General features: G+C 36.9%; 5 protein-coding genes and 1 pseudogene across 7 annotated transcripts; 3 read left to right on the top strand and 3 right to left on the bottom strand.

Annotated features, from left to right (window-relative positions):
• Positions 1 to 2605: 2605 nt before the first annotated feature.
• LOC137742513 (GTP-binding protein BRASSINAZOLE INSENSITIVE PALE GREEN 2, chloroplastic) lies at positions 2606 to 5838 on the bottom strand. Its single transcript, XM_068482400.2, has 3 exons — positions 4531 to 5838; positions 3637 to 3804; positions 2606 to 3517 (listed from the first exon to the last, which is right to left on the bottom strand). Exons 1-3 carry the CDS (start codon positions 5749 to 5751, stop codon positions 3164 to 3166), a joined length of 1743 nt encoding a protein of 580 aa, XP_068338501.1. The 5' UTR covers positions 5752 to 5838; the 3' UTR covers positions 2606 to 3163.
• Positions 5839 to 6687: 849 nt separating this feature from the next.
• Positions 6688 to 10468, bottom strand: LOC137742514 (E3 ubiquitin-protein ligase SINAT2). 2 transcript variants are annotated; one of them, XM_088679690.1, is made up of 5 exons: positions 10100 to 10468; positions 9213 to 9285; positions 8649 to 8969; positions 7797 to 8183; positions 6688 to 7255 (listed from the first exon to the last, which is right to left on the bottom strand). In XM_088679690.1, the coding sequence occupies exons 3-5, from the start codon at positions 8865 to 8867 to the stop codon at positions 6935 to 6937; spliced, it is 927 nt and encodes a 308-aa protein (XP_088535816.1). In that variant the 5' UTR covers positions 8868 to 8969; positions 9213 to 9285; positions 10100 to 10468; the 3' UTR covers positions 6688 to 6934. The 2 variants fall into 2 exon arrangements, with proteins under 2 accessions (XP_088535816.1, XP_068338502.1); XM_068482401.2 differs by lacking the exon at positions 9213 to 9285.
• A 4314-nt stretch (positions 10469 to 14782) lies between these two features.
• Positions 14783 to 15371, bottom strand: LOC148692620 (uncharacterized). Its single transcript, XM_088680383.1, has one exon. The coding sequence runs from the start codon at positions 15211 to 15213 to the stop codon at positions 14965 to 14967; it is 249 nt and encodes an 82-aa protein (XP_088536509.1). The 5' UTR covers positions 15214 to 15371; the 3' UTR covers positions 14783 to 14964.
• Positions 15372 to 16838: 1467 nt separating this feature from the next.
• On the top strand, positions 16839 to 18119 carry LOC137741566 (uncharacterized; annotated as a pseudogene). Its single transcript, XR_015953652.1, has 2 exons — positions 16839 to 17157; positions 17510 to 18119. The product of XR_015953652.1 is annotated as an uncharacterized LOC137741566 (transcript).
• Positions 18120 to 19502: 1383 nt separating this feature from the next.
• On the top strand, positions 19503 to 23866 carry LOC137742346 (formate--tetrahydrofolate ligase). The gene is made up of 5 exons (XM_068482195.2): positions 19503 to 19989; positions 20398 to 20547; positions 21534 to 22709; positions 22884 to 23030; positions 23359 to 23866. The coding sequence occupies exons 1-5, from the start codon at positions 19825 to 19827 to the stop codon at positions 23632 to 23634; spliced, it is 1914 nt and encodes a 637-aa protein (XP_068338296.1). The 5' UTR covers positions 19503 to 19824; the 3' UTR covers positions 23635 to 23866.
• Positions 23867 to 24423: 557 nt separating this feature from the next.
• LOC137741493 (protein trichome birefringence-like 4) lies at positions 24424 to 27255 on the top strand. The gene is made up of 5 exons (XM_068481196.2): positions 24424 to 25388; positions 25606 to 25798; positions 25904 to 26097; positions 26181 to 26339; positions 26420 to 27255. Exons 1-5 carry the CDS (start codon positions 24451 to 24453, stop codon positions 26796 to 26798), a joined length of 1863 nt encoding a protein of 620 aa, XP_068337297.2. The 5' UTR covers positions 24424 to 24450; the 3' UTR covers positions 26799 to 27255.
• The last annotated feature ends 661 nt before the right edge of the window (positions 27256 to 27916 follow it).

The following is a 27916-nucleotide window of genomic DNA, read 5'->3' on the forward strand; positions in this document are numbered from 1 at the left end:
CACTCTTAGATCATCTCCAAAGGAGATGTCAAATTTTGAACATAAAATTTAAATTTTGACAGCTTATGTGGCACTTTGACATCTTTTAAAGTTTTGTTCTCCAACTGATATGTCAAATTAAATTATTATTTTATTATTTTATAAAATAAATTATTAAACTGATTAAAATTTAATAAAGGACATTTAAAGTTTAATTAGTAATCTGTTCACCTTCCTTGATTGAAAAGAAGAAAAATGAAGGATAATTGTATCGGTCAACTCAACATTAATTATAATAAATGATTAAACTAATTAAAAATCAATAAAATACATTTAATAATTAATTAAAAAAAACATTTGAAGCTGCTGTCAAATTTGACAGCAACCTCTTTTGCTGCCAATCCATGTCATCGCCGTATAGGATTTGACACTTCGGTTGGAGAATATTAGTGTGATCTTTTTTTACTGTTATAGTTGATGTGTACATTTTGGTACTTTCTTTGGAGATGCTCTTAAGTAATAATCTCCATAAATTTATAAAATAAATTTGATCCCAATTGAAGTTTTTTTGTATATCACGTGCAAATCAAATGACCTAAATTGATAGAAAATTAGATAAAATATCTTCAAATCTTATAGTAAAGATGAAATTTGCGATTATTATTGTTTGGTTTGATTTTAAGGAAAATTAATGAAAAGGACTTGAAAACTTTGAGTTTTAACGATAACGACAAAATAAAGGGTAAAGTGAATAGTATCAGAATTGACTTTTTAGTGTAAAAATGTGATTTTTCGTTAAAATGAACAGTATCGAGAGCTTTTCGTTAAAATTCTTTTGATTTTATGAAGCGAATTGACAAAAAGTAAAATAAGACCCGAATGAAGGAAAGTACAAATAATTTGGTCTGGTCAGCTTTTCGGTTTTGGACGTCAAACTAAAGGGAGGGCAGATGGCCAACCCAATTTAATTAGAAAGGTTACTATGTATAGAGTGGTATATCACAGCTATACTAGTAACCAAAGAGAGTCCTAGCTTGCTAGCTAGTAGTAATAATTCCCCTTTGTTAGTCTTTTATGCTCGGTTGGATCATTGGATACCATGTTCGAGTTCACAGATCCGTCAATTATTCAACAGATTTTAGAAGGCGAGATGAGAAGTTATTTGGCGGTGCTACTTTAAGTATTAGTCAAGAGTTATTTGGTAGTTTCCCTTTGAACTTATTACTTAATAGATTTTAGAGCAAAGTCAGAGTAAATACTAAATTTAATATAGGTGTGAAGGAAACTACCCGCTTGAATACTCGATTTAAACTATGAGTCATATTTCATCTAACATAGAGGGTTCACTTTTTGTGTTTGTGTATTTGTATTACGTACCCTCGTGGCCCTTTGATGCCAAATTATGAAAGCAATCACTTTATTACAAAAGCAAAGTTTTGACTCTTTTTTGTTTTTTTTTGAACAATCGATATTATCTACACTAAGAGAAGAGAGTGACATTAACCTCACAATGGGCTAACAATAATGTGGTTCAAAATCACCTTTGACGAGAATCAAACCTAAAACCTCTCACTTATCAATGAAAATGAATATCACTAGATCGTAGTACTAAGTGGCTAAAAAGCTTTGGACTCTTAAACATGTGAAAGTAGGCTTTCCTTCTTCTAAACCTCCCGGACCCCCTCATGTATGAACCCTACCCTACCCTTTAGATGTTCATCCACGATCTATTTTACTAGTTCAACCAAAATACAAAGTTGACACACTTCTCTAAACTATTGTGTTTGGGAATTACTCGATTAACGAGTGCATTAGAACCATTAGATGTGTGGGGTTAATCTAGTTGCATATTAATATCAAACTCTTTATATTCCCTATAAAGATGAAGAGATATTCTTTGAGATATTTAAGTTTAAATATCAATTTAAAAATAATATAGGGAAGATATTATATTTTAGCCAAGGTACCAATAAAAAATTCAAACGAAATAGTTTTGTAAATATTATTATAATTCAAAATGATTACATGATTCTCACTTTTGAATCCTACCACGTTTTTTGACTGGCCAACTTTTTTCGGCGACAGGCGGATCAAATTTTTTTAATCACAAGGTCATTGTTCAACATTAACTTTTCATAACTAAAGATGAAAAAATTGCACCTATCACAAATCACAACCTCATAAAATTAATAAAAAGTAAGAAGGAAAGCAAGACTATAGAAATTGATGACGATGATGTCATAGTCGATCATAACAGTGGTCCTTCTCCATTATGTCAAAAGCTCAATGCTTAACCAATTGGTTCAAATTATCTGTATTATTTGCGAAAGCAGATGCCACTATTTATATGTTAACAGTAATTGTGACTCTCCTAGTTAGGAAACTACTATGCTTTCAGTTGTAAGTGTTAAAGATAATATTCATATACTCAGAGTTGTTCTCCTATAGTCCTTATTTTGAGGACTTGCGAGGTCTTTTTTATATGAGTCGTCAGATTAATTTTACAGTAAATTAAGATATAAACTTAAGAAGAGGGACTTGGACATGTGTACACTTTTGGACCCGAACCGGAAAGAATATTGCTATCCCTACTCGAAACTGCATATTTTAGTCACTAGTTTTATAGTTTACTGTGAACTCAGAAATAATTGCATTAAAGTTTGGCCCTTTTGCCAAAATTATGAAAAACCAGTACAAAATAACGATTAACTTCATATCAGAACAGCTCCGAAACTGATCAGACTCAGTTATTCAGACTTACAATTTACAGAAAGAAGAATAACGAATAAGAAATTCAACACCAGGATTGTACACTTCCAGTCACAAAAGCCCTCTGCAAGCCGTCTTTTCCTGTAGTTCGGAAGCCAGTAACAAAACCCCGCCTTTGAGCTGTCATTCTTAAATATTAATTCTGCAGAAAGATCATCCCAATATGGAACATCCACCCCTTCCATGGTCGGAGAAAGCATCAATGGTTTTGTCAGTGGCTCAATAACATGCCTAGATTTTTCATTCCTATAAGGGGTTGATGTTGCTTACTGGATATTCCTCATCACCTGTAGTATCATCAATCGTAAATTGTCAAAACTCCGGTTTTCCCTTTTCATAAGAACTTTCTGTTTTACTCGCTAACACTTCCAGTCGTAAAAATAATTTGAATCTGCTTCAGTTAATAAGTAGTGAATCAGCAGGGAACCGGAACAGATTCCTTCTGGTCGCTTTGTTTCCTCTTCTTCTTACTTTTGTGTTGTGGCTTATTTGAAGCTCGGTCAGCCTTGGAAACAATTTTAGAGACGGTGAACCCAGCTTCTTCAAAAATGTATGATCTGTGAGGAAGTAATGCATTGCGAAGAACAACGTCAATACCATCATACGTCCAAACACTCAAAACTGCCTCTCCTTTAAGTCCAACAGCAAACCAACCAAGACCCGCAGCAGCAATATCCACTGAACTTGAATCCCAACTGTTTCCGCTGATTCGAAATTCCTTTCTTACCCACTGCCCAAGCTCCTCAACTCTATTCTCTCCAATTGGTGGCTGAAACAAGGAGAAGGAAATTTTGGCATCAGAACAATTAATAAGACATTAAGACTAATGACTATAAGATAGAAAACCAAGACTTAGGAGAATTATCACTCGTCAACTAGTGTTAATACCTGCAATTGACGACCAAAATGTTCCTCTACCATTGTGCAAGCATTTTCGGTTTTTCCCATGTGTAGTGGAAGATAAGGAGATGCCCATACTGTAACATAAACAGAATCTACGGATGATTCTTCTATATCCAGCCTCATAAGCCCAGCGATATGAACTGAATACCCATCCTGTAACAGCCAAAGGACAAGAAATATTAGCGATGATAAATGGAACAAATATTAAGAGATCACATTGAACCTAAATTTGCAACAGACATTTTAAGATCGACAATGAACTATGCATTTGAACATAACCCAAAAAGTAGCAAAAGAGAGTACTTATCAATGGTAAATAAGCGTCCAATACTGTCACGCAATCAACTTTCTAGTGAGATATAAACTCAATAAATAAGGTTCTGAACACAATTGGTTACCGGATTTTTCATGCAGCCCAGAAATCGGTATATTTATCAAATTGTTGAGGTAGTTCCAATTGTTGTTGAACTCGAGATGGTTGACATGTACGAAGTACAAACCAAACGACAAACTAAACATGCGGCAATATACTATTAAAAGGCAAGATCATGCTTACACAATTGAAGCAATGGGTGCTTAGTAATAGTAACACAATTTGAGATTTTTTATTCTATCTATTAACATGGTATGCGTTACTAAATTTATTCGCATTGGAAGAAACACATTACTGTGAGTCAACAAAGTGATCTACTCAAAGTTCAGAACATTAAATAACCGGATACGAATACCCAAAAGCTATAACTGCACATTCCTCCAAATTCAACACTATATATGCAGTTATACATGAAATCAACAGGTACTTTACCACTTCACCTTTGTAATTGGTGGTAACGAAATCAAGAAATCACTATAAGGTACTTGATGCTCAAGTAAGCTTACCTTGATCCTGTACGTCCTCGGTCTCAACTCCTTGCTAATGTTGACAAGACTCTGTTCCTCTCTTGTCAACCTAGTCGTAATCTGATGAGGATTCAAAAGCCCGGGAGTATCAAACAACTTGGTATGACCAGGAAGAACACCTTCCACTCTAACAATTCCCAATGTTGTTCCGGGAACTGGCGCTTCTGTCAGATGCGTAATCTTCCCTCCAACATGCTTCCCTATCGCATTTAGCAGTGTACTCTTCCCAGCATTCTGCGCCCCTACCGCCCACACATTCCCTCTCGGTCCTGCCAAGCTAGTAACATCATCAACAAGATTCTTCAACCCCCAATCCCTCACAGAACTCACCAAATGCACACTCGTTATCTTACTCGCTCCGCCCTCCCTTGCTCTTGTCCTAACCCAATGCTCTAACCTCGTGGGCGACAACGAACTGGGCAAAAGATCAATCTTTGTCACCACAAGCACCACTCTCGGCACATTCCCTGATTTCCCCTGTTTCCAAGCTGTGAAATGCTCCTCAATTGTATCCGAAACCAACTTGGCAACCTTTTTAGGAAATGACCCATCGAAGTCTGCAGCATCCACCACCATTAGCACTACTGATCGGGTCCCCGACGTCAAAGCTAACTTCCTCCCAACCGTATGATCAAAATCAAAATCCGGTAGTAAATTCTCCACCGTCAGATCCTTCACTTTCCCGTAATGCCTCAGAGAATGACACCGTGCGCAGACCACCGGCTTTTCGACCTTGACTCCCACCAAATCGGCCTCAGAACTCAAGTTTTCGGGCTCGATTATGAGACCCCTTTTGAGAGAATCATTGAATTCGGGCACTTGACCAACGTGCTCGAGAAGGGTCCCCAACCGATACGTCCTTGGATCCTTTTTCGAGGGCTTGAGGAAGAATCCGGGCTGTTTGGGGTCGGAATCCTGCATGTGAACTCCACACCCACGGCAGACGTGGCGAGCTCCGGCGGTAGTTTCATCGTAATTTCCTTCGCGGTTAAAGGGCAAGGATTGAGACGAAGAAAATGGGTGGAAGAAAATGGTGGAAAATGGTAAAGATTGAGAATTTGTGGGATTTTGGAGGTGGGGTTTTGGGAATGAAGGGAAATTTGAATAGGGGGTTTGGGCTGGGAAGGATTGGGCGAGGAGAGAGATAGAAAGGAGGGGTTTGAGCTTAGAGAGAGAGTGCGTTCGAGCTATCAGGAGCATGTCTTTCTTTTATTTTGAGATTGGAGGGGGGAGAGAGAGGTTCGCACGGTTTAGGGTTTAAGCGGAGGAGGTGACCACCGTATTTTGTGGATGGGCGGAGGGTTTGGGCTCTGGTAATGATGGATTGGGAGAGGGAGCCCATCCGGATCTCTCTCACCAAACCCTAGGATCCGAAAATTCAGATCTTTGAAATTTAATTCAACGGCTATAAATAGTAGGTCATTCTAAAAGTTATAATAATTGTAGCTGTTGAATCAAATTTTAAGGGTCCGGATCTCCGGATCCCTAGGACTTGGTGGGAGAGATCAGGATGGCATCTCCTCCCGATGGATTGACCCTCACTCAATGACAAATTTTTTGATTAAAGATCAAATCAGAGAAATCTCTATCACTCAAATTCCGTCTACTAGCGGTAACTAGTAGAATCAAACTTTAATCCAATTCGAAGGTGAGAATGTCTTCTACATTTTTCATTTTATCACTTACACTCCTACTTAATGACATAATCTTTTAGTTAAAAGTAAATAAGCGCAATCTATATCACTCAAATTCCGTCTAATGCCGGTAACTAGTAGTGGGATGCTCACAATCTCTATTATTTTCAATTGAGGGAGGGGGTAGATGTGAAGAAGTTCTTGTGTTCGGAAGTACATATATAGGGTGGGCGACCAAATACTATATCCTTCCTTTAGCAATGTGATCAACAAAATCACAGATACCAACACTCCTATGTTCAAAAGCAAATTGTTATTGAGGTTTTTGGTAGCCAATCACAATCTCCATGTCTTCCACATACATTAATTGATCATCATTCATCGATTAGTCTCCTACATACATCAACAGTTGATAATCATCCACCGTCATCATATGGAAGATCAAGATAGTCAAAAACAACATTATCCTAGTGTATAAAGCAATATGGGGAGGGAGATCAAATACCAAATGTAAAGTTCAACGATAGATGCTCTTAACAACGTGAGCTACAAGTCTATTGCGTTTTACATGCCGACAGCAGAACACAGGAGATGCACATCAAGACTCAACAAGAGAGATTTTCAATAAATTTTATCAAGCAAAAAAATATCCAGCCTTTTACATAGAGCTCCCTCAATTCCTTCCAACCTTTTTATTTTTCGCAGTTAAAGGTTACAGTATCTTTGAACAAGTTTCTAGTTTTTATATCTCAGTGTTCTTTCCATATACGGCCGGCGACTTTCAGCTTCAGCTCCTGCCTATTACCACCGGAGAAGAAGAGTGCTAAGTTCCTTTGAATAATTAGTCCGTCTTGACTGTCACGGACATTTCGGTGGCTATCTCGGATACTCCGAGGAATTCCTTGCCACAAGAGCTTTCTACCACTGCCACTGACTTCAAGACTATAAGTGAATTGCTTCGCCTCATCATCATCGCCCATGAACCTTAGGAATGACATGTAAACCGGTGCGGTTCCAATGTGGAATGCCTCAAAATGCAAGCAAAACTGACGGCCAAAACAGTTGAAAATCTGCACTACATTCAAAGTCACATATGGGTATGAATACATTGGTAGAGGTTGACCGGAATCAAATATGTGAAGATCGATTTTGTTTTATGATTGTTCATTCCAAAAAGATACTTATGAGACTGCAACATTTGTACCACTTTTTCTACTCAGAAATTAAAGACGTGATATGATAACAGAAACAAAGAAGTCATAGCGAAAGACAGCAATTTGTCCTTTCGTCGGGGATTAAGAAAGAAGGAGAATTTCAAATTAGCTATGTCAGTAGGTCTTTTGATGATTCAGACACTGGAGTCGTGAATTTCCCACAGGCTTTACTCAAATTTACTAAACAATTGAAAGTTTTAAAGAAATATGTCGTTCTGAAATCAATAAAGACACTTTGACCGGTAAGAGCAGAAAATACTGTATCAAGTTTTTACGTGGTACTTAAAAGATGCAATTCCTTCGACAAGATTGTGTATAGAAATGCAATTTGTGTATGTGTGTATGTAGGATATACATGTAGAGAGAGAGAGAGAGAGAGAGAGGGAGAGAAACATACTGTCAACATCCAGGTAGCGTTTTCAACTTCTTGGGGATTGGATTTAACATATCTATGGTTGAAAGTACTCCCGTCATGCATGTCGACCTTGTGATCATTTTTAAGATGCATCATAAGGAATTGGATATCTCCAGTGACAGAACATTCAGCTCCAGCATAAGGGCAACTGTACGGACGGTAGTTACAGATTTTCTCATGCTTTAGCTTGCTGAAGTATGGGAATATATCTTGGCAACCATAACTTTGGTATCTACAAGGAAGATCCAGAGACTCTGCTACTTTCTCCAGTGCCAAGCACCTTATATTTCCAAGTTCGTTTCGACAAGTGGGGCAACAGTTGTGCACTCTAACCTTACAGCTCGAGCAAAGAGTATGGCCATTTGGACACTACAATATACAATATAAGCTTCAATAAGTTCTCACTTCGACAAAAATAATATCTTAAAACATGTATATTAAAACCTATGTGCATGCAATCGAATCTGAAGACCATATAATGATGTTCAAGATAGGATGGTGTATCATTATGCTAGATCGCGTATGACGGTATTTCTCAATTGATCCTTCACATTCGATGAGTAGGCAGTTCTTAAGAAAAATCCAGTTTTGGAGTTCAAGTTTTTTGAGATTTACAACTTTGTGACTGTTTTCGAGTTGTATATAGTTGTGGTGGCATAATGACCTTTAAATTTCAATTGTATAACTTTAAAGAACAACCAGATGCTTAAAACCCTATTAGCATCAGTTGCAGGATTTTCCTTATTCTTCAACCAAAAGAAAAGACATATTCCTATTAAAAGAAGCATCGAATCCTCCTTGATCATTTAAATTTAAACAAATATTAAGACATACCTGGTGAATTGGAGGACACATTAAATTCATGCAAACAGGACACTCGAGTAGATCATGCACATTACTATTTGGTGGCAGTCCAGGATTTCCAATCAAACCAGCAGCAGCTTTTCTGAAAGGGGAAGCCCTTAGATCAGCAGCGGAAGTTGCAACATCAGTATCTGCAAATGCCATACGAGACTCGGCCACATCCTCACAGAAGCGACCTCCAGGAGACATGTTTCTTCTTCAAATGTCAATGCTGGTACTCTCAGATTGGGATCAATATCATGGTATTTTTCCCGAATTGTGTCACTTCCCTCAAGTGTCAATTAAATTACCCTGTCATTCCCCCATCGGAAGTTTAGTGTTCTGCATAACTTTTCTTTCAACGAAATGCATGTAGTTGATGTAATGGAAAGCAAGGTATTTGTCAGAAAAAGGCATGAAATAAAGATGCCAATCTACAGTTACAAGAAAGCCATATAATAGCATTGAATTAAACTTTAGGCACGTGAAAAAACATAAACTCGTGCATTCGGAAGAGTTTGAGGTAGGATTACGGGCGAGAAAGGGATACGATACCTACTTGCAAAACTTCAGAACAGATTTGTGAATTGTTAGAAAGGCTTTAAAATCCGATATCCTACTTGCAAAACTTCAGAACAGATTTGTGAATTGTCAGAAAGGCTTTAAAATTGGGTTTTAAAGACCAAAATCCCATCTTATAAACGAACAAATGAAACAATGAGATCTAATTCCTTGTTTAGTAGAACACCTCTTGATTCATTACAACTCCACCCCTAAACCTACACCAATTATCTTAGATTCTATAAGAGATAATGACAGAATATACGAGCAGTTCCAATTTTATCACGGTCATTGGTCAACAAGATCTTTCTCGAACGGAAGTTATAAGCAATGATTCCATAGCAGTTTGCCGTTACAGCAATTCCCTCGTGCCTTTGGAAAGTAAGAAATTTGCACAGGGAGTAAAAGTAGTTGCCTAGTTTTCTCAGCATGAAGCCTAAAAAAGCATATAATAGTCTTGTGCTTCAAATGATTTATCAAAAAGGTAAAATTATCAGATCAAACAACTTCCAAGTGCTTTTGAGAATCCCTAAAAACAACAATGCACAGTGAAGATCCCTGCAATAATAAATTATTGAAAAGCGGAAGAAAACAAGATTGGTACTTGGTAGTGATTATTTCCAGGTAAGATGCAACAAAAAGTGGAAAAAAACTCTGAAGCAAAATCCAGAAGCTGCTTTTACTTTTCAATTTTCATGGCATTCTTCAGCTCAATTTTACAAAAGCACTTTCAGGAAATGAAAATAGAACACTACAAATTGCATACTCCAAAACCCAATTCAAGAATTCAACAAAAATTACACTTTCTCAACCAAAAACTACCAAATTTAAATAAAAAGAAACACACAAAAAAATTAATGGGAAGAAATAGAAAATCTTACCAAGAACTGCAATAACCCCAATGGGAAGAAAATAGAAAACTGCCCAATTCCCAGATGAGATTTTGAGTTCAAACGCTTAAATATTCAAACTTTAATCCACCACCACCTGCCAATAATTGAAGCAATTTTTTTTTTTTCACCAAGAGTTTAAAGACAAGCAGAAGAAGGTGTTGAGGTGGAGAAGAATCCGTGAAAGCTGGCCCGGATTTGGCGTGTCTTAGTTTGATTTGGGCATGACAAAGTTTTCAACCTTCAAGTTTCAAGAGTCCAACCCTATCTCTCTCCCTCAAAAGAAGATAATGGATTTTCATTTTTCGATTTTGCCTTCCCCTTCCTTCCGCCTTGCACTTGTGAGAGAAATTTGTGATTGTGACCGGAATACAATGATACATTACGTGTTTTTATAGAAGTTGTGAAAAATTTTATTTTATAAATTATTAATTTTTTAACACATTTATTCTATCATTTGTATAATAATATATGATGTACCATTCTGTGTACCGCTCATACTAGCGTGTGTGTATGTGTGCAACTCTTTCCCTCACAAGAGATTTTTCAATGTGACCGGTACACGGGATGATATATCATGTATCATTATACAAATAATGAGATATATGTTTTAAAAAGTTAATAACTTAAAAAATAAAAATTTCCACTCACTTATATAAAAACACGTGATGTACCTCCTGTGTTCAGTCACAATGAAAATTTTATCCTCTCTCATTGCATCCGACACCTAAGCACACTCGGATAATATTTTATTGTATTTTCATTCAAATTAATTGATTGATTGGTAATATTCACAGATAGAATTAGACCCTACTGTAAATTTATTATCTTAGAACTAAAAATAAAAAATAAAAATAAAAAAACAATAAAGCGATGATATGTTTACTTACTTAAAACGACCTGAGTCGTGAATATAAATGATGAAACTGATATTATGAACAAAAGTAATATTTGTGTTTAGTTAGAATATCGTGTTTCTAAACCATAATTTAGTTTTCATTTATTGATATATCCTTGTTTCCAAAGATGATTTTTATATAAAATTTGTGATCAGATTCATTTGTGTAAAGTTTCTCGCTGCTATTGAGAATGTATCTGTTTGTTGACTTTAGTAGACCTTGTTAAGAACTTTTAACAAATTATTATAAAAATTGAAATAACCACTAAACGGATTATAAGTGATACAATACATGATTTATTTTTCATTTATTGATTGATAGATGTGTATTCCTAAATTTTCATATGTAGCAATACCCAAATTAGTTACATGTTGTTGTAAAAGAAAATTAAAATACATAATACTATATTATTGTTTGATACCATCCCTACCCTACTCCCTACAATGTTTTCGATGTATAATTGTAAGTTCTTCTCGTGTATTTTTTTTATGATTGTCTATAATAGTGGTTCAAAGTTAAGTATTCCTAACCATTGCTTTGCCTTCATTTGGGAGAGATTTTCAATGTATAGAAAATACAATCGGGTACATTAAGTGTTATAATATAAGTTGAAATAACTTATTTAATATCCATTTAGTTGTATTCATGATACTTAATTCATCGAGATATATATAAATGACATAGAAAAATTTCTCTCCCTTTGGCGTTGGGAAGGTGACACTTCCCGCACGCAACGTTTTGAATAGTTTCCTCCTGGCAAACTGGCCGATAAACGGAGTTGGGGGTGGTGGTCAGGTGGAGGTGAGTCCATGGGATGCGGGATTTGGCTGCAATTGCACGGTCGATGCCTCTGGGTTCTGGTTCTAGAAAGTCAAACAAAGTACGAAACTGAGTCAACGTGACCAGGTCACTGACATTGGATCGAACGTGGGACAGGTGATGGCTCCTATGAAAGAGACAATCCTCTGTGGTTTCATGGGTTATGGAATTCATGTGAACTTGAGCTTATAGGATTTTGAATGCCTATAAAGACCATGTGGTCATGAACATGCCCGAATCCAAGGTTAGTTTCTGGTTTTCCATATTTGTTATTTCTCTTATTAAGGCAACCAACTATGATTTAGGAGCAAATTAGATTTAAGAGAAATGTTACGTACAAAGTGTTTTTGGATATGTGAATGACTGTTAGTTGTTAATGTAAATCTCGATAATTGATAGTCATTTTTATGAGCAATTTTGAAACGTTAATGTAAGTACCTAAGCACCTATTACAAGTACAGCTCTACATAAAAAGTTAATTGATATTTCCACCAATAAGCCATTAGATATTCACCGTGTCCATGTATAGACAAAATATGCGTTGAGTTCATCATATAAGCATAGTCTAACGAAATGCAGCGAGTACACATGAAAATGTTTTTTTAGATTAACAAAAAGATCACTGGTCCATTTAAGCAATTTAATGTAAAAATGTGACATTCATCAGTATAACTTAGTAAAGTAATGCATGACATCCTATTTTTCTTACATTTTTTAATAAATTATGTCTCGTCATCAACAAAATGCTATGATTTAGTGATCACCAAGAAGTTTCTCCACATTGTAAGTAAGAGAAATGTTAACGAGATTCTCTCAAAGTGAGACTCTTTATTGACTCTCTTTCATATCACAGTTTAACGTCAATTCTCTTACCAATATTATAAACATTATGCTAAAAATATGAAATGACAGAAAATCTATAAAACTTTTGAGAAAGCCTCTTAGAATTTCTCTCGTAAGTATTGTAATCTTTATTTATCCTTGGATACCACATAAAACGCATCCCTGTAAAGTTGTTGTATTCCATGTCTGGTGTCACAACACCGGCAAATGATCGACAACGGCATTCGAAGAATTCAAGGGGATTGAACAATGTAACTTTAAGAACTTTCTTGCATGTTTCTTTGTGCTAATGGTCGCTATATATGTAAAGATATAATGTATACTATTTTATGTCTCCACATTGGGGGTCCTAAGCCAATGGTGGAGGACCAGTTGGCAGTTAGGGTTGAAGGCTAGAGATATCAATATGTCATATTGTAGCCTTTTGTGGATCATAATTTAGGAAGGATAAGAAAACGACATACATCCATTAAAAAAATCAATGTTTAAGATGTGCCATTAGAAGATTTTTTTAGCTTAATATAATCGAAATTGGACCATTTCATGCCACGTTGTTGTAACAAGGGCCGCCACCGGTCCGATGCAGGTCCATCGATGTGCTTGTTGAGTTTGTTCCTTCATGTTTTAATTTAGTTGTTTTGGACGAAGGATTAATCGTAGTAGCAATCACTAATTACTGATAGTCAAGGGATGTCAATGTTTCTTAAATATGAATGAATGATCTGTTCATGAAATCAAAATAATTGAAATTGGCTTTCTAATTTCAGTGGCAAAACATTTCTCGCCGCATCAATGACAAAGTTCTAATCTTCCTTAATTTTCTCTATAGGGTCGAACTTTCTGCATATGGTGGTTTGCTTTGTGGTTTCTCACGGTTTTGGTTATTTCATGATTTCATCTCCATCTTTAGCAACTCTAGGAAGAAATTGCCCAAATGGACTTTTAATCCATATTATATATGACTTTTAATCATATATATATATATATATAATATGGATGACTTTCGTAGTTTAAGGGAAAAAAAGATAGAAAGGATAATACCTAGGTTCTCACTTTTTGATTTGATTCAATAAAAAAATGTCACATATTTTTTGTTTTTTAAAGTCCAAGAACAATCAATAACATGTCTATTATTTTTTAAAACAATAAAACATGTCTCAAAATATCATGGGACAAAACCAAAGGGTAAGTACTCACGAGTGAGTACTCAAGTATTATCCAGATAGAAATACGTATCGTGATTTTTTAATACATTTATTTGGTTATATTCTCACCAGTTAAGGATCTTAACTAAATAATTGTCATTAAGTATTACGCTCTAGTAATATTCTTATTTATTATCTTGGAAATAGTGGCGAGTTTGCAACCAATTTGTTCTCACGTCCCATTCATGTTAATATATAGTTATATAAAGAACCTAGCTTAAATAATTAGTTTGTTATAATGTTTTGGTATTGTTCTACGGAAGTGAGATTTACCAAAGCATTAAGCAAGGGAGCCACCAATTGCCCAAAACACCCCCAAATTAACTTATTATTTTTGGGACTTTATGACATTTGGGCTTGTAGTTCAATCTTTTGTCTATGATATATGGTTCATGTCACAAAATTTTGAGTTAATTTAACCTACACAGTGGTCCAGAAGGCTAATAAGAAAAGATGATGGGGTTTTGATGTACTTTTAAAGTAACCGGAACTGATGGGGAAACTTTAATCAGCTGTGTACTGATGGATAAACAAAATCGAATGAAGATAACTACTATAATTACTCTATCAAGTTTATTTAGATCACAATCAAGTGTTGGCTTTGAAATCACTGCTCACTCTTGCCCTTTTTTTAAGCATTCATCAATAATTTGTTCTTTTCAGGGTCTCTTAGGATTCATATGATTGGGATTCGACATAAAGAACGGAGTGCCGGTTATCGTAACGTACTCTCTCCTCCTTTATCTAGGTTTGAGAGTGGTAGCGTAAGATAAAGTTGCATATGCAGAGCTTTTTTAAAGTCTCTTATCATTCAAATTATACATGTATATATTTGCTTGCATATAGATTTATGTGTGTTAGAGACTAATTAACTGTAGGATACAAGAAAAAACAAATTTAACTCTCCATTTCCCTTTTGAAAACCTGGTTGATTTTTTGGACTTATGAATTAATTCCACCGGATCACGGTAACATACATATAACGAAACTTCATATATTACACAACAAAAGAAGACCATATACTACAGAGCTACATGTGGAATATTACAACAGCTTATATGTGTAACATTACAGAATGAACTGAATATTATCATGTGCGTGGTGATGGCTGATCAGCAGCAGTACTGCCGGTTGGCAAGTCAGAGATGAAAGCCAGAATCCGGTTAATGCTAGCAGAACGAAGGGGCTGAAAGCTGTTGAATGGCCTCAATTTGTTCTTGGAGAAGAGTCTGGATGAACTGGAAAGGATCAGATAAACCAAAGCTTGAACTACCACAAACATGGCCACCTTCATCAATGTGTTATTTACCAACGCCAAGGAAGTGATCTCAACCACCATTTTCTTTTCTTTTAATTTTCTTATCTAAGTAAAGTAGTTGCAGAAAAGTTTGAGAGAAGGCTTGCAATGAATACAATTTGCTCAATTATTTGCTATATATAGGAGGAGAAAAAGGAAGAGCAGCGGCCATGAAGTCGCCTCCTAATTCTTGACTTTTTTTAGGCCAATCAGCCGTGAGGTTGTTACTTGACCGCATATGCTTAATTATATGCACGTATATAATAAATTAGTCCATGGTATATACTTGGCTGCACAGGACTTTCGAAGGGCCTTGCTTCTTTTTTCTTTCCCTTCTTCGCATAGATTATTTAGTGTGACATTTGCACGTTTACTCGATCGGTGTTATTAATTGACTCATAGTATAATATGTGTATTCATTTGTTAACGTACATTTTAAGTTTATAAAATATTAATTATATAATTATTTTTTTATGAATAATTATTTTATATGATAACATATAAAATAATATCATTACGCTATCATGTGCGTGTCACACTAATTTTTTTTAATAAAGAATTGATTTCTAACTAAGCCACTATCAATAATTGCGGAACCAATTACAATGCTCTCCTAGGCTATAGCATAGCGAGAGTTTTGGTTCTTTAAAGCTTAACTTTTTTTATTAATCTTTTGGCTATTTTATCATTTTTAATTGTCATATTCCACTTAGGGAATGAAAGTTTTGAATCTTAAGGCTGCTTTTGAGGTAAATAAGAGCTAATAAATGTTAAATAAACTCATCACTTTAATCAATATTATAATTTAAAAGTAATAATTAAGTTAAAACTTCCAGATTACAAACTCCTTATTTTATTCACTTAACTCCTTATTTTACTCATTTGAAAGTTTGGAGGCTAGAAGCTTAGAAAACATAGTATAAATTCCTTACTTCAGTTGTTACTTTCAGATTTACTATTATATAACTTTATGTAGACAACAAAAGATTAAAAATTTAATTTCATGGTAATAATTTTAGCTTAACCACGCACTAAATAATTTATGGCTACGCCATTGCCACTATTATATGTCTCTAGCAAGATAATTAGGATTGAGGTCTAGGGTTTTGGAAGTTCATGCAAATGGAGCAGTTGGTGGTTGGCTTAGCTACTTTTATTAAACAACTAAAAGTAGAAAACCAAAAACGTCATCAAACCCGAACCCAAATTTGTTGAATTGCGGAGGCTGATCTGGCCCTGACAATACAGGCAGATCACTTTGATCATGATTTGTAACGTCCAAGTATGCTTTTAGATTAGAGAAAGAAAAGAACGAAAAAGAAGCAACAGTCTCCCCCCGTCTCTCTATTCGCTTTAGAGCCAATCTATATTGTGTTCATTCCTACTCAATGAAGTTATTATTCAAGTTCATCACTCGTGTTTCTTATTATACATGCAATTACAAGGATACAATACTAGTACTGTTACATGTTTTGATTGCACACAGTATCTTGCTGTAACGTGTCACACATGATAAATTGAGTGCACGCAATATTTAAATTGAAAACGACTTATGTACCAAATTTTATGTGGTTGTACAGAAGAAAGCTCATAACAATGTATTCTTGCACAAAGAATGTCAGGCCACCTTCCATATAAGTTCTAAGTAAACAGTAGATGTGTCTGAAGGGGATCAACACGTGTCAATAAGTTGTAGGCTAAGTTATGGAGTCATCGATATTACACACTGCTGTCAGTGCCTGCCTTATAAAGCAAGACGCGTGTTGTTTTCGGTCTGCATGCAAGACACGTGCCAATCACGTAGCATACTTGAAAAAGTATATAGGGATGCACTATTCCTTTCCCAGCATCACAAACTTGAACAAGAAGAAGAGCAATCTTACAGTTTTTACTCGGAGAATTTACATATATCAGTCGGTGTTGAAAGCAAAAATGGCGTCCCACAGACAGACATACAGAGCTGGTGAAGCCAAGGGCCAAGCTCAGGTATATATACTTTATACACAATACGCTTTCACAATGTATGGCATTGACATGATAGTTTAGCCACGTTTGAAATAATATATATTGATTTTGGTACTCTAGCTATTAGCACATTCAACCTGAGTATTTTATAAGTTTTGTACACGCTGTAGCGGTGACAGAAACTTAATAGAAATATCAAAGTCGGTCTCCTTAAAATGTGTCGATTGTGTCACATTTCACTTTTTACTTATGTTGTAAAAATTATTGATACGTCGTCGATGATCTGATTCATATTATTATCATCAAAACGGATTGACATAATATTGATCCATTTTGAATGATACTGATATACGTTCGTTCCTTTAATATATAGGAAAAGACGAACCAGGTGATGGTTACAATTGGGCAGAAGGGCCAGGAAGTGAGGACAATACCCACGAGACGGCCCAGGCAGCCAAGGGGAGATCAAAGGTTGCAACTCAAACAACTAGAGACAAAGGTCAAGAGAAGGGAGAAGTTGCAAAGGCAAAGGTATGGCAGAGTAAGGAGGTGACCAAGGAGAAGGCCTCAGAGGTGGGCCAAAAGGCCAAAGACACTGCGGAGGCCTCCAAGGAGAAGTCGGAGGGGTTCCTTCAGCAGACAGGAGAGAAAGCGAAGAACATGGCACAGACTACTGCCGAAGCTGTGAAGAATAAGTTTGGCATGGCAAAGGACGACGAGCAAGAAGACCTTGTTTACTATAGGAAGGAGAGGGACTAGTTTGACATTGTTTTATGTTGTTTTAATGTCTTTCTGCAGCTGTTGTTTGTGTTTTTGAGTTTTGTTGGTTATGTTGTTGTCAACTGGGCAAGTTTTTTAAGTCCTGTGCTTCCCTCTCTATGTGAGATGGGGATGTTGCGCTGCATTTGGTTTTCCAGCGTTGTAGGAATCAGATTGCAATTTTCAGTCGCAAATAAAATGAAATCTGCTGAATAATTCCTGTATTTCACCTGTAGCATTTTCTTAATTTTATTTAATTCATGCGTTTAAAAATACAAAAGCCTAATTCGATACTAGAATTGAATTGAATAATATACTGTATCGATGGTATATTGAATGGAGGAACGATAAATTATGTCTGATTAAAAGGTGAAGATGATTACTCAATCTAGTCCCTCGAAACAAAAAATCATTCATTTTGCCTTAAATATACCGTAGATTATGAGTTATCAATTCATTCCAATCTTAGAAACCAAATGAGGCTATGAGGAGTTAGAATTATTCCGATTTCTAAATTTTCCTGCCTTTGCTAGAATAAAAATGTACAAGAGTTCTATACTAATTACAACCTGTAACCAAATACACCGAAAACTCAGAGACTAAAACTGATTATAAGGTGTCCCATGCCCATTCATATTGTTCCCCGATTCATCTTTCTTTTTTCAAATTTATTTCACAATAGTTTACGTGAGTTTGACGCTTATTATAACAATCGTAATTACGTCTTTTGTTAACGTTCAGTAACTATGATGGCTGATACGTTCAGGTTTGGAAGCCAGTCAACTCAAGACCTACTTATCTTTACAAGTTACAAGGCGGAGACTGTGAACTTAGATGGCTGCTTATTGCCGAACCCAAGACATGCTGCATTTTCGAAGTTTGCACCGCGAAGCCAACAAGTTACAAAGAACCGACTTAAGGGATATGAGAATGTTGAAGCGGTCATCCCAATGGATAATGCCTGTGGTGATTAGTGAGCTTGATAGGATTGAATGCTTCAATTGAGGTCGATCATCTGCATAGACAAAAATCATATATATGCTGTGGATGTCTATCGTCTTAGGTGTATACTTTGAACTTCTTTTCTTGAGGAGAAAGTTATTTGAAGTTATGTGATTGTACACGGAAATTGATAAACACACATTTTTTTATTTTATTTTTCACATAGCTTTACTTAGCTACGTCTATTGTTTTTGTTTGATTTTATTAAATACGCTGATAATAATATATTTTCTCTATCTAATGGATTACATAAATGTTTGCATAAACTACTCATAACTTAAAAGACAATAAACACATGTTTTTTGTCCACAGAAATCAATAAAGACACGTTTTTTACTTTTCACATAATCTCACTTAACTATGTCCGCTGTTTTCGTTTAAATGCGATGATAAAAAAGGAAGAGGATCATCTCCTGAGCACAAGATGTGAATCCTCCTGATCACGAAATAGGGACCGTTCAAATTTAATCCAACGGTTATAATTATTGTAACTTTTAAAGGACTCATTGTTTCAAACCGTTAATTTAATTTTAAACAATCTGAATTTCGTGGTCATGAGAATCCTCATTCTGAACTCAGAGCTCAGGAGAGGAATTGCATAAAGTACTCATAACTTAAAAGATTAATAACTATGTAGTCTGGCAACAGATGTTCATGATTACACTTTAGACAACAGGTGGGTCCCGACAATCAACTTTGAGATTATAATCCAACGGCTCAGATTTCATCTTAACATGATACCGCACGTGATAAACATTATCCTGCTTGTTTGTCGGCTCCATCTGGTCCAGTGACGGCCTTGGCCCGGAGTCCTGGAATCCCAGATAAGAATGGTATTAAAAAGCGCACCCACTGGGTTCGCTGCTCTTCATCTCAGATCAAGCCCACCAAACAAGAATCCGAATTTGACGTTTTCGCGACCCCAAGATGAGTTCTTCATCCAAGACGGCGAGGAAGCTGCAGGTGGCGTCGCCAGTGCCGGCGGATATCGACATTGCCAACTCTGTCGAGCCTTTCCACATCTCTGAGATTGCAAAAGAGCTTAATCTCAGTCCCGACCACTACGATCTTTATGGGAAATACAAAGCCAAGGTTGGTTGTTCGATTCGTTTAGTTACTAACCAGTCAGCGCTCGAGCATGTATAATATGTTCATTTATTTTCATTGATATATAAAAATTTTGAAATTTGATTATTTGGGTGTATTTTATGGGAGATACAAGGCCAAGGTTTGTCATTTGATCCGTTTACTTATTAACTGGTTGGCGCTCGAGCACTTCTGTATGTGTAATATGTTCATCTTCTTTATTGGTATGGAAAAGTTTTGAAATTTTGATTATTTGGGTTTATTTGATTGGAGATACAAGGCTAGTGTTGGTTGTTTGATTCGTTTAGTTACTAACGGGTTAGCGCTCGAGCGGTTTTGTATTCGTAATATGTTAATTTGCTTCATTGATATGGAAAGATTTTGAAATTTGGGCTTGTTGGGTTTGTTTTGTAGGTTTTGTTATCAGTGATTGATGAGCTGAAAGGATCTGGAGATGGATTTTATGTGGTGGTTGGAGGGATTACTCCTACCCCTCTTGGTGAAGGCAAGTCTACCACTACTGTTGGACTCTGTCAAGCTTTGGGTGCTTTTCAGGATAAGAAGGTGAACTTTTCTATTGTTGTCAGTTTGAAAAGTTTGGTTCTTCTTTCGGTATCGAAAATTTTGGGTGTATGTTGGTTTTCCCTTTTTGATTTTTCCTTTTCTGGGAAGTTGATTTCAACATTTAATTGAATAATCAAGAAATATAAACTGAGTTTTAGCCTTTTTGTTGGGAGAAGTCTTGAAGTATGAGTGGAGGTACAAGGGGACAAAAAGAATAAATTCAGAGGTTACGTTGATTTCTGGCTTTTTGCTATGATTGTACTTGGTGTTGCTTTAGCTTGTCGTGTCGAGAAACTAAGGCGAAATCTTAAGGTTGGAGTGTTTAACTGGTGAGGAAAGTGTCACTGAGTAATACACTGACAAGCATTAAAAACAAGATGTGTTACAAAAAGATTGTAGTTTCTGGGAACTGAAAATTTGTTGTGATTGTCCCTTGTGCTTATGATGTTTTATATGCATTTTTTTAAACTTTAATTTTGGTTCATTCTGTTTTCCCCTTGTTTCTGTGGGTAAAAGTTAAAGTTTTGTGGTCTCTAACACACAGTCTCATAGGTATTTTTGCTGAGTCTTCTGACCAAGAAGTTACCAAGCTGTTTTGGTGCGGTCCTGGCCCTTAGTCCTGTTTACTGCATTCGAAAAGAATTTGTTTTACGAGGAAAAAACTAAACCTTTGGATAAGTTCGAACTTTATCAGTTAATTTTCCACTTCGTTTTCAAAATGTAAAGCAAAGTATTTCAAGGTTGTCTTGTATTTATCTCCTTTGCTGTTAAGTTTTCTTGCAAGTATTGCAGTTTTTATGGAAGACTTAAACCCACAGCACGTCCTGCAGAAGTAGACTTGTGCGGATTTTTCGTATTACTTGTTGTTAATGGAATTTTATATTGTTATGAAGACTTAAATAGATTTTACTTCACAGTTGACGTCTATATATCTCAGTAGTAGTTTGTATGGCCCTGATCCTGTATTCTCTCCTTTGTGACTATAGGTTGTTACTTGCCTTCGTCAACCATCACAAGGGCCAACTTTTGGAATCAAAGGGGGTGCAGCAGGTGGTGGTTACAGTCAGGTGATACCAATGGATGAGTTTAATCTTCACATGACAGGAGATATTCATGCAATAACAGCTGCAAACAATCTTCTGGCTGCTGCCATTGATACTCGGATTTTCCACGAGGCAACCCAATCAGATAAGGCTCTACTGAACCGGTTATGTCCACCAAATAAAGAAGGAAAACGGAACTTCAATGACATCATGTTTAGACGTCTAAAGAAACTGGGTATCTCCAAGATCACGCCTGAGGAGCTTACACCGGAAGAAGTTAAGCAATTTGCCAGGCTTGATATTGACCCAGATTCTATCACATGGAGAAGAGTAATGGATATAAATGACCGGTTCTTGAGGAAGATTTCAATTGGTCAAGGCCCTGACGAGAAAGGGATGGTAAGAGAAACAGGATTTGATATTTCAGTTGCCAGTGAAATAATGGCAGTTTTGGCCCTTACAACATCTCTAGCGGATATGAGGGAGAGGCTTGGGAAAATGGTGATTGGAAACAGCAGGGCTGGTGACCCTGTAACTGCCGATGATCTTGGTGTTGGAGGTGCATTAACAGTGCTAATGAAGGATGCTATTAACCCTACATTAATGCAGACTCTTGAGGGAACCCCAGTTCTTGTTCATGCTGGTCCTTTTGCAAACATTGCGCACGGGAATTCCTCTATTGTGGCTGATAAGATTGCACTGAAACTGGTAGGACCAGGTGGGTTTGTGGTCACAGAAGCTGGTTTTGGTGCTGATATTGGTACTGAGAAGTTCATGAACATAAAATGCAGGTATAGTGGTTTAACACCACAATGTGCAGTTATAGTTGCAACTATAAGGGCCTTGAAAATGCATGGTGGCGGGCCTGATGTTGTTGCCGGGAAGCCTCTTAACAAGGCCTACGTAACTGAGGATGTGGCTTTGGTTGAGGCGGGTTGTGTGAATTTGGCCAAGCATATTTCAAACACAAAAGCCTATGGTGTGAATGTTGTTGTAGCTGTGAACAAGTTCTCGACCGATAGTGAAGCAGAACTAAATGCAGTCAGAAATGCAGCATTGGCTGCTGGGGCATATGATGCCGTTATTTGTACTCATCACGCCCATGGTGGAAAAGGAGCGGTTGGTCTCTTCATCCCATTAACTACTTAATTTTCACTTCTCTTGTTTACCTGCTGCTGGATAGTACTCTTGGAAACTTCCGTTAGAATCTCATATTTGTTCCATCTTGTCAGGTGTAGCCTTAAACTGCGGTAAATGGTTGTCATAATAAATGAAGTTTACTGTAATCTGCAGGTAGACCTAGGAATTGCGGTTCTAAAAGCCTGTGAGAATGTTACACAACCATTGAAGTTCTTATATCCTCTGGAGTTTAGTATTAAAGAGAAAATAGAAGCAATAGCCAAGTCATATGGAGCGAGCGGTGTTGAATACTCAGAGCAAGTAAGCGCACATGATATTATTTTTAAATTTCAGTTCACACTATTTATTTCAGTCTCTCTTGCTCTCCGTTTCATTCATAGATAGACAAGCATTTCCATACCAATGAATACAACTATTCCTCTTTTTTTTCCTCATTAAAAAAAAGAATGTACTGTTTGCTGCAAACAGAACGTCAACTTGATTCTTCTACATCCTTTGCAGGAACATATTTTCTCTTTTTTCCCCCTTCTCTTGACACCACTGAAACCAAAATGTCGTAAATTATAAGCCGGCATAGAAGTATACTCGACATGCTTATTGATACGAGTTTCCTTATTTGTGTGAGTAGGCTGAGAAACAAATTGAGATGTACAGCAAGCAAGGGTTTTCTGGTCTGCCCATATGCATGGCGAAAACCCAGTATTCGTTCTCACACAATGCTTCTGAGAAGGGAGCCCCCACCGGATTCGTCTTACCAATAAGGGATGTAAGAGCTAGCATTGGAGCTGGATTCATCTATCCTTTGGTGGGAACAATGAGTACAATGCCAGGTCTTCCAACTCGCCCTTGCTTCTACGACATTGATCTTGACACCGCAACCGGAAGGGTCGTCGGTCTTTCTTGAAGATCGCTCTGCATTTGGCTCTCCATTTGCTCATCGAGGCAACTTACCTATACGGTTGCTCAAGCTTCTGTTGTTTGGCTTTTTGCTTCTTGTGTAAGTTATCTGTATTACAGCTATTGATTTCACAAATAAAGGAAATCTCTGAGGTTAATAATTATCTTATTGTAAATTTCCCCGGACGAATTGTATAACAAAAGTTGTTTCAATACAACCATACATTGTTATTTCGATACATTAGTTTAGTCCCCGTAACACTTGATAATATTACTGAGAAACTTTTATTTTCGTTGGAATATTAAACTACGGAAAAGAAACATTGCAATAACAGTCGGATGCAATTACAGTTGGGCAGAAAGGTTTTATTTTTAAGAACAATACTTTAAGTATTTTTTGACTATGCGATAAAGTGTGCACCCTAACATTTTCGGCAGTTGCATTTATTTGTCAACCGAAAAACAGACAAAAAGAAACTGCTGACATTTCAAAAAAAAAAAAAAAAAAAAAAAAGAAAGGAGAACTTTCGAACTTTATCACTGCATGCTTACATCCAAAAATAGCCAATATTTTGGAACTAATTAGTAATTAGTTAACTAATTAACCACAACCTTAACAGAAAAGTTTGCAATAATTCTCACAACAATTGAATCAACCCCAAAACTCCGTTGTGTCTTCTCTACCATCTCTTTCTCTCTATTTTCAGACAATTAGGGTTGGAATTAAGCCAGATTCTCTTCATCCCTGTCTTCAGTTTTGTTTGTAACTTACAGCACAAGTAACACCTTAACCGAAAAACGAAACAACCCAAGTTATATAGAAATGGCGGATTTTCTTCGGTCAAATTCAATCAAGCGTCATTTGCTTGCAAAACCAACATCACAGTTGGTGACGACGGTCTCTCCACGGCCCTCAGTCGCAAACATCTCAGTTAATCCGGATTTGAACATAACCATGAGCATCACAAGCCTTCCTTCCACGAAGCACTCATCGCCGACGAAGCCAGGGCCGAAGGTCCCTTCACTTTCAATCTTGTTCTTCAAAAGAAAATCCGTGGCCTTCACTTATGTATTCACGTTTGCCTTCATTGCCTGCACTTTCTTTTTGGTTTTCAACCCGTCACCCCAAAATGGCCCTCTTCCTCTTCGTTTCAAGAACCTCCTCCATGCCTCCTTCTACTCCTCTTCTCAAAACCCTAATGCACACTTGGAGCTTTCGCGGAGAGACCCCTTTTCTGGGAAACCTAATTTTTCGCCGCAGTTTGATGAGAATGCAAGGTTGAAAGATGATAAAGTCGATAATGAAGAGATTGCTCTCTCTCAACTTCCGGAGAAAAACGAAAGCTTGAAGGGAGATAACAATGCTCAGTCATCCAACCCCATCCTTTCATCGCACAATAACACAGAAATCGAAGTGTCTGGGAAAATGGAGGGTTCCAAGAGAAGAAACGAGATCAAGAAGCACACACATTCACATTCTTCTTCTTTGAAAGATTCAAATGGAAAACGTGGCTCGAAGAAGAAAAGTGATCGTAAAAAGGTGTCATTTAAGAAGCAAGGGAAACAGAGTGAGTTGAAGTCCAAGCTTATGAATGGCTGTGACATATTTGATGGAAGATGGGTGAGAGATAACTCGTACCCGCTTTATGCTCCGGGGTCTTGTCCTTGGATCGATGAGCCTTTCGATTGTTTTCTAAATGGAAGGCCGGACAATGGCTACGAGAGGTATAGATGGCAACCAAAAAGTTGCAATATCCCAAGGTAATTAATTTGCAGGACTTTTTTACTTGACAATTTGAGTATGCTTTGTTCATAGTATGTTTTATTTGCTTTTACTTCTAACCCAAGGCAACCTCTAAGAATCTTTTGAATTCATGTTGCTCTAAAGTTCAAACTGATTTTCATATTGGCGTGCATTTATATCGCATTCGCTAGAATGGTTCTGTTAATAAAGCTTGTTGGTTTTGGTGTTGTGCAGGTTGAATGGTAAGAAGATGTTGAGATTGTTGACAGGGAAGCGTCTAGTTTTTGTTGGCGATTCTCTCAACAGGAATATGTGGGAGTCTTTGCTATGTATTCTTAGAAACTCAGTGGATAATAAGAACAAAGTTTATGAAGTTTCGGGTAGGGAAGAATTTCGCACAGAAGGCTCTTACTCTTTTATTTTCGAGGTATGTTGATTTCGATTTCATAGCCTTGTAAATTCTTCCTTCTTACCTTTTAGCTTTGTTGGTCTAAAGTAATATTAATGTAATTGTTCTTGTATGGATCAATAGGAGTATAATTGTTCCGTGGAGTTCTTTCAATCCCGGTTCCTAGTTCAAGAATGGGAGATGCCGGAACCAAGTGGATCAAAGAAGGAAACGCTTCGCATTGATTTGATTGAGAGATCATCCGACAACTACAAAAATGCAGATGTTCTCATCTTCAACACAGGTCACTGGTGGACTCATGAGAAAACTTTAAGCGGGTAAGTCCAATGCTCCGTTTCACTCTATGTCATGGATTTTTAGAAACTTGGCACCAAAGTTAATATGTATAATAATCTTGCAGGAAGGGTTACTATCAAGAGGGTTCCCATATCTACGGTGAATTGGATGTTGACGATGCATTTCGCAAAGCTTTATCGACATGGGCTAGATGGATTGACACCAATGTAAATCCTAAGAAAACCGCTGTTTTCTTCCGGGGCTATTCACCTTCTCACTTTAGGTACATTTTGGACACATAAAATACTTCAACTTGGCTAACAAATGTATGGCATCTTGCTAATCTTTTTACCCTTTTAACAGAGGTGGAGAATGGAATTCTGGAGGGCATTGCCATGGTGAAACTAAGCCAACTACAAGCTTGGAATCCACGGAATATGGAGGAGAATATCCAACGAACATGAAAATCCTAGACTCGGTACTCAAGGGGATGAAGACACCAGTCAACTATCTGAACATTACAACAATGACTGATTTCCGGAAGGATGCTCATCCATCGATTTACCGAAAGCCGAATTTAACTGAGGAGGAGCGAAAACCGCCTATGATCCAGGATTGCAGTCACTGGTGCCTCCCTGGCGTTCCTGATACATGGAACGAGCTTATATATTCTCAACTCCTCAAACGTAACCAGAAACAACATAGAGAGAAGAAACAGAAAAACCAGAGGACAACTTCTTAAAACTGGAGAAAAAAATAATGTAGTATACGTTTTTCTTTTTTGGAAAGCTCATCATATGGGGAATATCGAACAGGTGTTCTTGAATGTAAAGATAGAAACAAAGGATAAGGCAAAAGTTGTAGTTAGGCAAAGAGGTGGGGCAATGTGCTTTAGTGATCAATTGTGTTTCAGATAGAGGTGGTGAGAGAAACAGGATTTAGCCCTTATGGCATCTCTGGCGGAATTAAAGGAGAAGCTTGGAAATATGGTGACCCGAAACAGTCAATGCTGGTGATCGTGGTGGTTGCAGAAGCTGGTTTTGGTACTGAGAAGGTCATGATTATAAAATGTCAGTCTAATACGGGTTTAATGCCACAATGTGCAGTTGTGGTTGCAATTATAAGGGCCTTAAAATGCCTGTAAGACTGAGAATACGGCTCTGGTTGAAGTTGGTTGTGCGAATTTGGCCAGGCGAAATTCAAACACGAAAGCCTATGGTGTGAATGTCATTACTGTGATGAGGTTTTGGAGTGATTGTGAAGCAGAACAAAATGCAGTTAGAAATGCAGCACTGGCTGCTGGGGCATATGAGCGGTTTATGTACTCATCATGCACATTGTGGAAAAAGAGCGGCTAGTCACTTCATCCCATTAATCTTATAATTGGCTAAAGGAATTTGGGCGTCAGTTTCTTTTGTCCGAAGAAATGATTCATCGAAATAATGAGTCACAAGTGATATCAACAAATTTGAGATTGCCAAACTTTTAATCCCAATTGTATACCTGGTTGGAACAACAAGCACAAAGCCAGATTCTGTGACTAGACCTTGCTTCTATGACATTGATCTTGACACCACACCAGGAAATTAGGTTCTCGGTCTTGCTTGAAGATCGATGCATTTTGGCTCCCCATATGCTCAATGCGGCAACATTTTCTGAAGTTCATCAAACAGAAGTCGGTCTCCATCTCTTCCCCTTACAATTTACAGTTCTGAAAACAACTTTTAAGGTCACTTTTATGGCTTCTAATGTACAATGCTGTAAATTTTTTACAACATTACAGTTTCCTTTCCTTCCAAGCATTGACTCCACTCTGCACTCCTTGCCAATTTTATACCACTTTGATTTTGTTTTGTTTTT

Source organism: Pyrus communis, chromosome 11 (assembly GCF_041283825.1).
Source record: "Pyrus communis isolate YQ-2024b chromosome 11, ASM4128382v1, whole genome shotgun sequence".
NCBI lineage: Eukaryota > Viridiplantae > Streptophyta > Magnoliopsida > Rosales > Rosaceae > Pyrus > Pyrus communis.